Source organism: Berkeleyomyces rouxiae (genome assembly GCF_048999995.1).
Source record: "Berkeleyomyces rouxiae strain 22BRR77 chromosome Unknown BrBRR77_ptg000001l, whole genome shotgun sequence".
Classification (NCBI taxonomy): domain Eukaryota; kingdom Fungi; phylum Ascomycota; class Sordariomycetes; order Microascales; family Ceratocystidaceae; genus Berkeleyomyces; species Berkeleyomyces rouxiae.
The window spans coordinates 4,915,459-4,929,076 of record NW_027396491.1 but is presented as its reverse complement, the minus strand read 5'-3'; the positions used below and the strand labels follow the sequence as shown (position 1 = coordinate 4,929,076).

The window sequence follows — 13,618 nt, the reverse complement described above, 5'->3', positions numbered from 1 at the left end:
AAGGAAGGGAAAGCGGAAGACAAATGTTGATGTTCTGAACATCAAGACTTATGGCTCCAAAAAGATGCACCCGCACAAGCTGTTCCTGAACTAGCCACCCACCCACCCATGCCATGGTAACGGCAAGCAACAAAATAGACCCGAGCTCCCAGTCAAGTTTGTTTGCCCTTGTTTCAACACGTAAAAAACCCCCCAGTCAGGCCCGGTAAGGGCCTTGGACAGGGAGCATCAGACCGCGTAGCAAACAGAGGGGCTTGAGTTGCCATGGAAACAGGCCAGGCTGGCAGCGTCTTAGCCTTTTCCCTGAGCTTCACCGGAGGAGAACAGGCGCACACTGAACCCTGGCCCAGTCCCCAAGACGGAGAAGGCAACGCGGAAGGAAAAGAAGCTGTCTGATGGAGCCTACGGTGAGGGTGGATGGGCCATGAGAGCGGCGCTGTGGTGCGCTACGCTGGTTGGCCTGGGCCGACCAAATCCGCCAGGGAAGCAGATGGATGGCATCGTGCATGGTTTTTTTCAGTGGTGCCCGTGTTGTTCTCGTTTGACGCTTAACACTTGTCTTTTTCTCGTGTTGATGGTTGGCCAATCCCAACACCAGAAGCAAAAGGCCTATCTCGGGTTGTCTCGTCTCCGGTGGGCATAGGAGAATATTGTGCTATAGAAGGAGGAAGTGGACAGATAACGGTAGAGGTTGAGGCTACATCAAAATTTTCACTTGTTTCCATGGCAGTCTCGAGGCGCCTTCCTAATTCAACACTGGATAACTAACCCTCTGTCCACGGGAAGCTGAGCGCTTGGCTGAGAGCATCGCCAATGTGAGGTGAGCACAAGCGGCAGCCGTGTTGCACATGGCCAGCAATAGATGACAATGTGCAAAGACAAAGCCATGCAATGTCACAAATATCGACGTGCATATGCATGCATGCATCTCGGTGCGCTTGGTCCAGGGGGGCCTGTTCTGTTGCCAGCACTTCCTAGCGCGTTGCTAAGGTGCGACGGCTTGTTAATGCAGCTCTGGAGGTGCAGACAGCCGCTCATACTCAAAGGTAATTCGCATCAGCTCGTCAGTGACTATGGATCTTCTTTACGTGCATGACAGCTAGACTGGGGATCATGAACATCGTATCGGTGTCGGAGCGTGGTGTGTGGACAGTCGAGTGACAGGCTGCAACCCTAAGTCGTGCGCGTGATCCATTATTAGTCCAGCGCTGGCCAAAACAAAGCCGATCGAGAATGCACCCCGTCTGCTCTGATGCATTCCAGTCAACGCATGTATGTGTATGTCGTGATCTGTGCAACGCAACTATGTTCAACGAGCGACTGGCTGCAAAGGAAGTCCGGGACGGCTCTTGAGACATGGCACAATCACCCTGCCGAGGACATTCATGGCGCCGCGCCCAGCAGCGCTAACCCTAGGAAGAATTGGAATTGAAAGCTAATACTAACTTGGTTTGGAGTAAACAAATTCGTATGGCAGAAAGTTTCAATGGCTGGGAAGGAGCCTGAACACTGTTTCGTCTGGCATACAGCTGCTCACCGCCTTTAATCATCACAACAGCACCCGAATTTTTTTTCTAGTCTGCTGGTTGCTGGGCTGACTATTTTCGTAAGGGTGCTTTTGATGGGCTGTGCTCAAGCTTGACCTTTTTTTACATCTTAGATCTATTATTACCGGATCCACTGACCTGGACGTCCCAATTATCACCATACATATTACTGTCTGTCATATGGCAGAAGCGGAGCACAAGCTTCCCCTGGATCTCTAAGCTGGTCTTAACTCGTTCTTGGTCTCACCCTCCTCGACCAATTCAACTCGTGGACTGGTGCTTGTTGCACAAGTCCGAAGCTCGACTTGTCGTCATTCCGCCATTCGCATCGTGTCGCTCACGTCATCTCCGTTTTCTCCATCTTCAGGCCTTGGTGGCAAGGCTTGGGCTGCAGCAGGCGAGCAGAGCAGCCTTTACGTGCAGAGTCAACGCAGTGATTGCGGGTGTATTTGAGCTTGACTTTAACTGCCTGCATAGCATGCCCATACCCCCGCTGTTTGTCCATCTGTCCTGACTGGTTCCTGGATCCGACCAACACTTCGCCCAAGCTGATCTGGCCCCTGGCTGGTCCCTCTCCCTTTCGTTGCTATCGTCTTCCAACAACCTGTTGGCATCCCTAGGAGTCTTTTTGCAAGCCGTGCTGGTCACCTGCTGGGCTTAACCATCGTCATCGGTCCCCAACACCAGAGTTGACGGCCTAAAATAGCCTGCCGTTATCGACACTTATACCACATGTACATACATGCCTCGTGGCTAGTGCTCAACTAGTTCTGCTGCCATCTCCACCCCTCACTGTTAGGTAGATTCCAACTGGCTGAGAGCTGATTGTCGCCGAGTTTCTCCTTATACACTTGCCTATCCCGCGCATCCACACGCTTCTGTATCGAGTCAGCCCTGACTGTGTTTTTTCACACATCAAGGGCTATTAAGGCGTGCACTGCCAAATATACTCTCTTGTCACGAATCGCACAGATAATATCGTATACAATGTCCGGCGAAGATGTTGCAAAACACTATGAAATGCTGGAGGAGTTGGGCAGTGAGTTTGCTTATGATCCTACAATCCTGTTTAAGACTCTCACAGACCGCTGACTTTTGATTCTTGTACACAGGGGGAAGTTTTGGCGTAGTGTACAAAGCAATCGAGAAGGCTACTGGCGAAACAGTGGCCATCAAGCATGTACGAACGAAGCCTATTATAGATCACGATATATTCGAAGCCCGACTGACCTGACACCCAAACATAGATCGACCTTGAGTCCAGCGAAGATGATATCCAAGAGATCCAGGGCGAGATTGCAGTGCTGAGCACATGCGCTAGTCCATTTGTCACCCAATACAAAGGCTGCTTCCTACGAGGCCACAAGTTGTGGATTGTGATGGAATATCTTGGTGGTGGTTCATGCCTTGATCTGGTGAGTTTGATGATAGGCGGAGGTCTAGGAATGAGCCCAAATTCATCTAACGCATGAACTAGCTGAAAGCCGGAGTGTTCCCTGAATCATATATCGCTATTGTCTGCCGAGAGCTCCTCCGAGGTCTCGACTATCTCCACTCAGAAGGCAAGATCCACCGTGACATCAAGGCTGCCAATGTCTTGCTTTCCGATAAGGGCAAGGTTAAGTTGGCAGACTTTGGTGTTGCTGCCCAGCTAACCAACATCAAATCCCAGCGCAACACCTTTGTTGGGACGCCGTTTTGGATGGCGCCCGAGGTCATCCAGCAAGATGGTTACAGCTACAAGGCAGATATATGGTCGCTAGGAATTACAGCCATCGAGATGGCCAAAGGAGAGCCTCCGCTGGCCCATATTCACCCCATGAAGGTTCTCTTCCACATTCCCAAGAATCCTCCTCCCAGGATAGATGGCGAATTTTCTCGGGAGTTCAAGGACTTCATTGCCCAGTGCCTGAACAAACAGGGAGATCGACGCCCATCGGCAAAGGAGCTACTACGCCATCGCTTCATTCGCAATGCTGGCAAAGTCGATGGCCTTCAGGATTTGATCGAACGCCGCAAAATGTACACCAACTCGAGAGAAAGTCGCAAGTCTCATCCGGCTTTTTACCAGGAAACCCTTCAAGTCCTGTCACCTAGAGATATTCAAGACGAATGGGTGTTTGACACTGTTAAATCAACTGCACTGCCTGGCACCATGCTCAATTCTCCTACAGATACGGGGACCGTGGCTTGCGCACCAGCATCAAACAGCATACTTTCTGCCCAGGATGCCTTCAGACGGCTGGATATCAACGACACGCCTCTGCACCCATCTCCGGTAACTGGCACTGTTCGTCGTCCGACTATGAGAAGAACGCCATCCGCTGCCATAGGCTCAGTCAGACGAATCCGTAACATCACGGGTCCTATCGAGAATGAGTTTGACTCTGTCAGGCGGATTCCCGCGAAGCCTCTACAACCAGACCTGTCGTTTGGAAATTCTGGATCGACTATGCGTCTATTCCGCCGTGTTCCGTCCGATGGATCTTTTGCAAGCCAACAAAACGAGTCTCCAGACCCATCAGTACAGCCGAACACAGATGAGAATAGAAGACCAAGCTACTCAGCACCCCCGGATTCAACAAGCAAAGAGGCAGTATTGGGACGTCGTCTTTTTGACAAAGCGCTTGATCCCTCTCTCGTTGAGCTCCATGCTCAAACATCAACGTTGGCAAAACGTCAGGCTCTAGCTAAACTGTCTGATGCATTGTCATGTTTGGATGCCATAGACCCCGAAGGCGCCTACCACTTCATGACTAACGTGGTGTCCTCCATGTCACAAGATACCAAGTTAAGCGCTGCTTTCCTTGAGCCTGCGGGCATTTCAAATTTTGCCTCTGCGTCCGCGAAGCGTCCGTCTGCCGACATTCCACAGGGTACCGTGATCATCCGCAACTCAACACCCTCATCAGTCTATAACACATTTGACATGACACAGTCGCAGAAACACACGGGCGCAAAGGCGCCGTCCACTTCTACCAGTAACAGCGCGCAGATGCGTAACCTCTTGCGTCGACAGGTGTCACGCTCGCAGACGAGCGACGGCGGTGGTAGCATCGTGTGGCGTGACAAGGAAAAGGACCCGCTGGAAGCAAAGTATCCTGGACGCCATGTGGTGCCGGGAATGGAGCATTGCAATCAGCTGTCTGAGGTGCTGTATGGTCGGTGGGCAGATGGGCTGCGTATGCGATGGCCGGATGTATGAGCACATATGGTCTTGGTGCTTTCTTGACCATTTCCTTCTTTCTTTCAACATAACTCACTACACATTACAGCTTGATTTGGTATGCTCCGTTATGCAGTAGTTAACTACTAGACTTTACTCCGACATGCTCACGCATGGGTCTCTTTTTGCTTCGCCATTTTCTAGGGTACTGGCCGAGACTTATCTCTTTCTTTTTGTTTGTTCTTCAACTGTCTCTCTTGTTATCACTGTTCCGTACATTTTCTTGTGTGGCTTGTATAATGAGTCTGTAAATATTGGTTACGTTTCATTGCCCATAGGCACAAATGGGAATTGTTTGTCCTTGTAATTACGCCTCCTGGGGCAACGGGCCATCAGTTTGATTGACGAGCAGCTTAATCCGCCAATTGACAAACTCCTCTGTAAGAATGTCGCCGTAGCCCTGGGCTTCGATGCGCGAGACGGTGATTTCCTGCTGGCCGGGAGCGCGGGCAATCCGCCAAACACCCTCATCGGTGACAGTTTCCTTGAGCCCTATAGCCGGAGACGAGGGCAAAAAGCATGTGTCAGTCAGTCAAAGCCGCCAAACAAGGATACACAAAGCATCGAGAACAAAAAAAGAAAAAAAGCAACTCACAGTCCAGAAAGGCAGCAGCAAAGTTGACGCATATATTGGCGTTCCAGCGCGCGCGGTCGCCCTGCACCATTTGCGGGATGCGTCCGGTTTCTATTTCCTCGATTTTCTCAAGGATCCCATCGGGTGAACGAAAGCCGACGACGATGCGCGGCACGCCAAGCAAGAAACTCTGAATCCAAAACTTCATCAGCTTCTCGTTAAACACCTCGTGGTCACGCTCAGAGCGCAGTGTCTTGCTGGTCTTCAGCTCGACCCAGTTGATGGGCGCGCCAGGCGTCGTGGGCTTGGAGTCCCAGATGGCGTCGACTTCGCCGCCAAGACAGAGTGACGAAGCGCCAATTCCGGTGCGCACGACCGAGCAGTACTGCGCTTTGTTGTTGACGCGCTCGTGTGGTCGGTTTTCGATGATGGGGCGCGGCGTGGAACCCCATGGGCCGGGGATCGTGGAGAGAGTCTCAAATTTGTAGCCTGGAGCAGAGCAAGAGCAAAATCAGTGGCCAGAGTAAGAATTTGTATTGATAGAGAAGAGAAGAGAAGGGATGGAAAGCGGAAGTATGTACATACCCCAATATGTCATCACTTCAGGCGGGATGCGGCCGCGCCGTTGCTGATGCTGCGACTGGGCTTGCGAGGCAGTTTTATACGCCATATTTTCTTCGATGAAGCTGTTTCAAGAACAATCGTGGTGTTAGTGAATGGTGAATAATCCATGTTGACCATTGATACCATGCAAGGTGACGTACATGCAGCCCTAAATGAAGCAGTCAGTAAGACCCGTCCTCGTCAAATCATCCATCACGCATCAAAATACTCACGTCATGTAGTGTGGCGTTCATTTCAAAGCCGTCTCTCCACTCAAAAGGTGCAGCCATAATCTACCATGAGTAATTATTAGCTTCAATACTCGGTGAATGACAGCTCGGCCAGAGCTTTAGAAACGCTTGGCTTACCTTTGTCATCATACCGCGCCATGTGACAAACTCGGCGTCAATTTTCTGGCCCGTCTGTTCCTCATGGCCCTTGATAGCTTTCAGCAGCGATATCAAGTGCTCATCCTCCGATCCATCGTGCTTGATAAAAGACTTGAAGCCAGCCGAAAGATCAGCGCCTACTTCGGCAGGATAGTACCACCTTATTCCAGAATCATCATGATGGAACTCGTGGTTGTCGTCATAGCTGAAACAGGTGAACTCCTGTATGGGCGAGGTTAGGTCATCTGAGGCTCAGTACATGGAGTGATAAACTTACTCTTGGGCGGCGAACAGACTTGCTGGCCCCGGCAAAACGTGTCACAGGATGAACAGCAAAGGACAAGGCGTTTTGTTCAGTTTCAAAAGATGTTGAGGCCATGGCCGAGGTAGCAGATGAATGATGGCGACGTCTAGGGTTAGGGTATTTGACAGCGGAGGCGGTGATGGGACGTGATTGGCTGTTTGAACGTGCGAAAGACAGAAATAAAGGCGAGGCCAGCGACAGCGCTGGAGAAAAAGCGATAAGGCGGATTGACAAGGCTAAACGTGTAGTCGCAAAGCTGGCGTGCTCAAAAGATGAAAGCACAGCGACCATTCCAAGGAGGCGAAGCCGGAAGATACCAGACTTTTCTTTCTTTTTTTGAGGTGGCAGAACGGCACCGCGGGAGAGCTGGTTCCTGTAACAGAAATAAAGGAGAAAATAAAAGGCTTGGGCCTGTGTTGGCTGGAACTTTTAGGGTTTAGTTACAGTGGAGAAAGCCTGCCCAGCAAACTCTAGGCTCGACAGCGTCTTTTGGTTCACATCACACGTTGAAGGAGACGCAGCCTGATATCAAGTTCGAAAGTTCGGAGCACATATAAATACAGGAAAATACCACCATGCAGGTTCTTGATCTTCGATACGCAGAAGATACTATCATGCGAAAGATGCTGAGGGGAAACCTGCCTCTATTTAACAAGTAGAAATCAAGTCACGGACGAAGCCCCAGTACCAGGGCTGCGTGTCTATCTGCCCAAACCCTACGTCAGCTTTTCGACTGTCGTTACGGGCTGCATGGCAAAGTCACCCTGTGCCTCGCCGTCTCCGTAGAAACAGTACTGGACGCCCAGGAAGGCGTCGCAGCATGATTGGAAGATACCGCACATCTTGAATGACATGGGAATGGTCGACGTGGCAGTAAAAAACCAGAACAGCTTCATTGCGTCACCAGCTAGCCAGTTGGCTAGAACAGAGAGCCGGAAGCCCTTGCAAGACCGCACCTCGGCATTGGCCATGATCTGCGGCAGAGGGAGAATTGCCTCAATTCCCAGCCCAATGAAACCAATGAGGTCGGAGTATGATTGGTACATGGGTGTCGAGGAGAGTAGCACATGAAGGACAACAAGGGCGCCGGTGAAGTATACGAGGAAAGACCAGTAGCTATAGAAACAGTTGGTTAGCTGTTTGGATATGAGTAAAAGCCGGATTGGCACTTGAAGAGCGTCTCGTTTTGTACATACGGCTTCGAGCTGGGCCACTGCCAAAACTCATAGGGTCTCGGGCCGGAAAGGAACCTCTTCTCCTGGGCACCGGCGAAGGGTATGGCAGCCTCGGCTTTGGGACTGGGCCGGTTATCCAGGGCAATCTTGAGCAGCACCACTTGCATGAAAATCATGAGAATGGCCTGTAGTAGCAGGCTAATGTCGAAATGGCACCCCAGCCAATAGAAGCACTTGAGAATCGAGGCAATTAGCATAATAAGCGGAATGTCGAGCGAAAAGCCAGCACTTGACTTGTTGCGGTGCATCGCAAGGGCCTGGTCGCTGTACGAGAGAATGGGCGACATGACAATGAAGATTGGCGTCAGCCATGCTGACAGGGTGGTGACGAGACTCATGGCGACGGCTGAGGCAGGGCGAGGAGCAAGAGGGGAGCGATATCAGGAGCTACGTGGAGGGTGGTATCGTCGTTAGTTGAGCGTCTCTTTATATTTCCATGGCCCGCGCGATCCGGTGGTGAAGAAAAAAAGCGAAGACTTGGAACAAGTCGTACGTGCAGAGAACAATGCTATCGGGGAGCGAGCGGTAAGCTCTAGCCGTAGGAGAACGTGTCACAGGGCGGCCGCGCGATGCTCGGTGGCTTTTTTGTGTATGCGTAGGCCTCTTACGAATAGGGGCCCTCGAGCGGGTGCTGTTGTGAAGGAATGATGTGTGCGAGAAAGAAAAGAAAACAGGCGGTGGAAATAAATAATAAAGAAACAAATAATTAAATGAGTGACAGGGAGAAGACACAAAGGACCATCGGGACTGCAGCGTCGAGGAGGTTCGCGATCCGGATACGCGGAGGAAAAGGGGGAGCAAAAAAGGATGACGACGTGGAGACTGCGCCGGAGGTAAAGAAGCTTTGTCCCGGGCGCAGTTGCGGCCGAATTAAAAAAAAAAGACAGGGGTACGTGCATATATAGATTAGGGTTTGAGGAAGGGTTACACAATGTCACGTGTCGTGGCGGGGTACAGGCTTATCGTTATCGGAGCGTCATCGTCATGGCAATTCTTGTCGCTGCTGCAAGAACTGACTTTGATATGCGCGTGTGGCAGCAGAGACACAGCAAAGTCCGACTAAGCCTGCAAGCCAATTGTACGCACATTCGGGCGCATCGGGACTTTGGACGGCGCATGATCTCACGCAAATAAAATATGAAGAGATAAGCAGAAAAAAAAGCAAAATTAATCCACTCCGCCGCCAAGTTCCTGAGTAGCAGTTGCCGTTGACGCCATCGCTCCTGGTTGGAGTCACTAAGTACCGTCGTACCGTCAGAAATTTCGGCGGCAGAGGAACGTTCTTTAATATTTTCTCGCCCTTCCTTTGCGGCACCGCTCCTCTTTTTCCCTTTTTATTTTGTGTGTGTGCTTGTTTGCCATCATCGTCATCGTCAGCTCAACCTTCGTTTTCCCCGTCGTTCTCTGGTGTGTTGTCTCTCTGAGATTCCTCCAGCGTGCACGAGAAAATAAGAGAAGCCCCGGCTGATAGTCAGCAAAGCCCCGAGCAGCCCTGAGACCGCGCCCGCTGCTTTGTCTGAAGCCCTTTACACGTCCACCCTCTCCGCCCCCCTCATTCTCCCCCCTTGCTCGCAATGGACTTCCTGACCCTAGTCGGAGGGTCCGCCCTTACTGCCTCCCAGGCGGATGAGATCAAGACCCGGATCAACAAGACTGCCGGCCTGCCCGCCAAGGTGGCCAAGGTTGACGGCGCCTGGATGTACTATGTTCATCTTAAGGCCTCCTCCAGCGCCTCTGTTTCTGATGTTCAGTCCAAGTTGGTGAAGTGGCTTGAGCTGCCGTCCCAGGACGCCGTCCCTGAATTCCCCCAGACCGCTTCAGCCAAGACTTTCTTCATCACTCCCCGCAACATCTCACCGTGGAGCTCCAAGGGCACCAGCATTTCGCATGTCTGTGGCTTGACAGACCGGCTACGTCGCATCGAGCGCGGTCGCGCCATCACCATCACCTACGAGTCCGATGCCACTTCCGCCGAGGTCGTTTTTAAGGATATCCTGCACGATCGTATGACCGAGACCTTTGACGCGACTACCCCCGACCTGGAGGAAATGTTTGTTGAAGGCAAGCAATTTCCTCTGGAGATTGTCAACATCTTCGGCAAGGAGACCAGCCCTCTGGATACCCTGCGCACCTATAACAAGGAGTGTGGCCTCGCCCTGGATGAGTCTGAGATGGCTTATCTGGTCGAGGTCTTCACCAAGCTTGGCCGCTCCCCCCATGACGTTGAGCTTTTCATGTTTGCCCAGGTCAACTCTGAGCACTGCCGTCATAAGCAGTTCAATGCCAGCTGGACCATTGATGGTATCAATATGCCCAACACTCTGTTTGGTATGATCCGCAACACCCACAAAAAGACACCTCAGTACACTGTGTCTGCCTACAGTGACAACGCCGCCGTCCTGGAAGGCGAGACTGCTTCATTTTGGGCCCCTGATTATTCCACTGGCAGCTGGAAGCTTACTAAGGAGGTTGTCCACATTCTGGCCAAGGTTGAGACTCACAACCACCCTACGGCCATTTCTCCTTTCCCTGGTGCCGCAACTGGCTCTGGTGGTGAGATCCGTGACGAGGGCGCCGTCGGTCGTGGTTCCAAGCCCAAGGCCGGCCTTGCCGGTTTCTGGGTGTCTGATTTGCTCATTCCCGATGAGTCCGCGCCCTGGGAGGTTGACCTTGGCCGTCCCTCTCACTTTGCTAGCAGCTACGACATCATGATGGAGGCTCCCATCGGTAGCGCTCGCTTCAACAACGAGTTTGGCCGCCCCTGCCTGGCTGGTTGCTTCCGCACTTTACTGACCAATGTCGGTGGTGACGAGTCCCCTGAATGGCGTGGCTACCACAAGCCTATCATGATTGCTGGCGGTGTTGGTACTGTTCGTCCCCAGCACGCTCTCAAGAAGGAGGGCGATGTCACCGAGGGCGCCCACGCTATTGTTCTAGGTGGCCCTGCTATGTTGATTGGTCTTGGTGGCGGTGCCGCTTCGTCTTCGGCGTCTGCCGAAGAGACAGCTGAGCTGGACTTTGCCAGTGTGCAGCGTGGCAATCCTGAGATGGAGCGTCGCGCTCAGATGGTCATTGATGCCTGCGTCTCTCTTGGCAATGACAACCCTATTTCTATGATCCACGATGTTGGTGCTGGTGGCCTTTCCAACGCTCTTCCTGAGTTGGTCAAGGATGCCGGATTTGGTGGCAGCTTTGAGCTGCGCCAGGTTCATAGCGCTGATGGTAGCCTGAGCCCTCTTCAGATTTGGTGTAACGAAGCCCAGGAGCGTTATGTCTTGCTGGTGAACAAGGAGGGACTCAACCGCTTCACTAGCATCTGCCGTAAGTCCAGACCCAAAATTGCGGCATATTGTATCACATGCAGCTAACCATATTTTACATTTTAGGCCGCGAACGCTGCCCCTACTCCGACGTTGGTGTTGTGCTCCCTAAAGATGCCAACGGCGACTCCAAGCTGATCCTGAGTGACCGTGACTCCAAGGATCAGCCTCTTCCTATTGATCTGCCAATGTCTGCTCTTTTCCCTGCCGGGCGCCGCCTGGAGCGTGTTGTCGAAAGCCGCAAGCCTACATTGCCTGCCTTTGATGCTGTGACCAGCATTCAAAAGATTATCGGCGAAAAGGCAACCCTTGCCGAATACATTACTGTCGCCACTGAACGTGTCCTGCGCATGCCCTCTGTGGGTTCCAAGTCTTTTCTCATCACCATTGGTGATCGGACGGTTGGTGGTCTGTCTGTGCGTGACCAGATGGTTGGTCCCTGGCAGACTCCTGTCGCCGACTGTGCCGTGACCGCTGTGTCATACCAGATCGGTGCGACTACCCGTAATGGTGAGGCCATGGCCATGGGTGAGCGTCCTCCTCTGGCGCTGGTTTCCCCTGCTGCTTCGGCGCGCATGGCTGTTGCCGAGTCGTTGACTAACCTGGCTGCTGCCGACCTAATCAACGGCTTGGAGCGTGTCAAGCTGTCTGCCAACTGGATGGCCGCTGTCAACCACCCTGGTGAGGGTGCTGGTCTATACGAGGCAGTGAATGCTATTGGCATGGAGCTCTGCCCCAAGCTGGGTCTTTCGATTCCTGTTGGTAAGGACTCTACTTCTATGAAATCTTCGTGGAAGGACAAGAAGACTGGCGAGGCCAAGAGTGTAACTGCTCCCATGTCTGTTATTATTACTGCCGTCAGCGTTGTCGATGATGTCCGCCAGACCTGGACTCCCCAGCTTCGTCGTGTCGAGGAGGTTGGTGAGACTATTCTACTTTACGTTGATCTTGCTGAGGGCTACAGGGCTCTTGGTGGCTCAGCCCTGGCCCAGGCCTTTGGCCAGGTTGGCAATGATGTCCCCGATGTCCGGAGCGCAGATCTCCTGGTGGACTTCTTCGATGCCATTCAGCAGCTGCATAAGAGCGGGATTGTCCTCGCTTACCACGATCGTTCAGATGGTGGTCTGTTGGCTACCGTGGCAGAGATGATGTTTGCGGGCCGTTGCGGTATTGATATTATGCTACAGCAAATTGCCAAGTCGCCCAGCCCCAAGGACATTCTGGATGCTCTTTTCAACGAGGAGCTTGGTGCTGTCTTCCAGGTGCGCAAGAAGGACGAGATCAACTTCAAGCGCTGCTTCGCCACGTGTGGCCCTCCTGCTGGCTTGATCAAGGTATTTGGTGTTGTCAAGCCTAAGGCGCAGCAGTCGCTCACCATCCGTTATGCTGATGCACCCATTGTTGAGCTGGAGCGTAGCCAGATGCAGCAGTGGTGGGCGCGCACGTCGTACGCCATGCAGCGGGAGCGTGACAACCCGGTTTGCGCCGAGGCCGAGTACGCTTCGATCCTGGACGCTACAGACCCTGGTCTGTCATTCAACCTTACCTACAAGCCGGCCGAGAACATCATGCCCCTGGCTGCTTCTTTGAGCAGTATGGTCATGAAGGCGCCCCGTGTAGCTATTTTGCGTGAGGTTGGTGTCAACAGTCACGCTGAGATGGCTTTTGCTTTTAAGGCTGCCGGCTTTGACCCTGTTGACGTGCACATGAGTGACATTCTGGGCGGACGCACGCTGACTGACTTTGTTGGTCTTGCTGCCGGTGGTGGTTTCTCATATGGTGACGTTTTTGGTGCTGGTGTCGGCTGGGCGCAGTCAATTCTGGAGCACAAGAATGCGCGGGCCGAGTTTGAGGCCTTCTTTAAGCGCGCCGACACGTTTGCTCTTGGTGTTTGCAACGGCTGTCAGATGATTACACGACTGCAGGAGCTGATTCCTGGCTCGCAGGGTTGGCCGACGTTCACGGACAATGCGTCGCGGCAGTTTGAGGGCCGTGTGGCTATGGTCAAGATTGATGATGCTGCGGCTGTGCGCGCGGGCCACGCGCCGTCTGTCTTCTTCCACGGCATGAGCGGCTCGGCGCTGCCCATTGTAGTGTCACACGGCGAGGGCCGGGCAACCTTCAAGAAGGACGCGGACCTCAACGTCTTGGACACGGAAGGTCTGGCTCCTCTGCGCTATGTCGATGGCCGCCTGCAACAGGCTAGTCCCGAAAAGTACCCGGCCAACCCTAATGGCAGCCCCGGTGGTATTGCGGGTGTGCGCAGCAGAGACGGAAAGGTTCTGGCGCTGATGCCGCACCCCGAGCGCACGATCATGGCCGACGTCGGATCGTACATTCCGCGCGAGCAGGTGGAGGAGTGGGGCGAGTTCGGGCCGTGGGTCAGAATGTTTAAGAGCGCACGCAGGTGGGTTAGCTAG

General features: G+C 52.9%; 4 protein-coding genes across 4 annotated transcripts; 2 read left to right on the top strand and 2 right to left on the bottom strand.

Annotated features, from left to right (window-relative positions):
• Positions 1-2,534: 2,534 nt before the first annotated feature.
• BROUX77_001379 (uncharacterized protein) lies at positions 2,535-4,752 on the top strand (the record flags this gene model as incomplete). The annotated part of the gene is made up of 4 exons (XM_073745801.1): positions 2,535-2,586; positions 2,660-2,727; positions 2,795-2,962; positions 3,025-4,752. 4 exons carry the CDS (start codon positions 2,535-2,537, stop codon positions 4,750-4,752), a joined length of 2,016 nt encoding a protein of 671 aa, XP_073609614.1.
• Positions 4,753-5,080: 328 nt separating this feature from the next.
• On the bottom strand, positions 5,081-6,718 carry BROUX77_001378 (uncharacterized protein; the record flags this gene model as incomplete). The annotated part of the gene is made up of 7 exons (XM_073745800.1): positions 5,081-5,265; positions 5,369-5,836; positions 5,933-6,033; positions 6,112-6,119; positions 6,184-6,243; positions 6,319-6,561; positions 6,617-6,718. The coding sequence occupies 7 exons, from the start codon at positions 6,716-6,718 to the stop codon at positions 5,081-5,083; spliced, it is 1,167 nt and encodes a 388-aa protein (XP_073609613.1).
• A 641-nt stretch (positions 6,719-7,359) lies between these two features.
• BROUX77_001377 (uncharacterized protein) lies at positions 7,360-8,216 on the bottom strand (the record flags this gene model as incomplete). The annotated part of the gene is made up of 2 exons (XM_073745799.1): positions 7,360-7,759; positions 7,840-8,216. 2 exons carry the CDS (start codon positions 8,214-8,216, stop codon positions 7,360-7,362), a joined length of 777 nt encoding a protein of 258 aa, XP_073609612.1.
• Positions 8,217-9,452: 1,236 nt separating this feature from the next.
• BROUX77_001376 (uncharacterized protein) lies at positions 9,453-13,618 on the top strand (the record flags this gene model as incomplete). Its single annotated transcript, XM_073745798.1, has 2 exons — positions 9,453-11,199; positions 11,265-13,618. The coding sequence occupies 2 exons, from the start codon at positions 9,453-9,455 to the stop codon at positions 13,616-13,618; spliced, it is 4,101 nt and encodes a 1,366-aa protein (XP_073609611.1).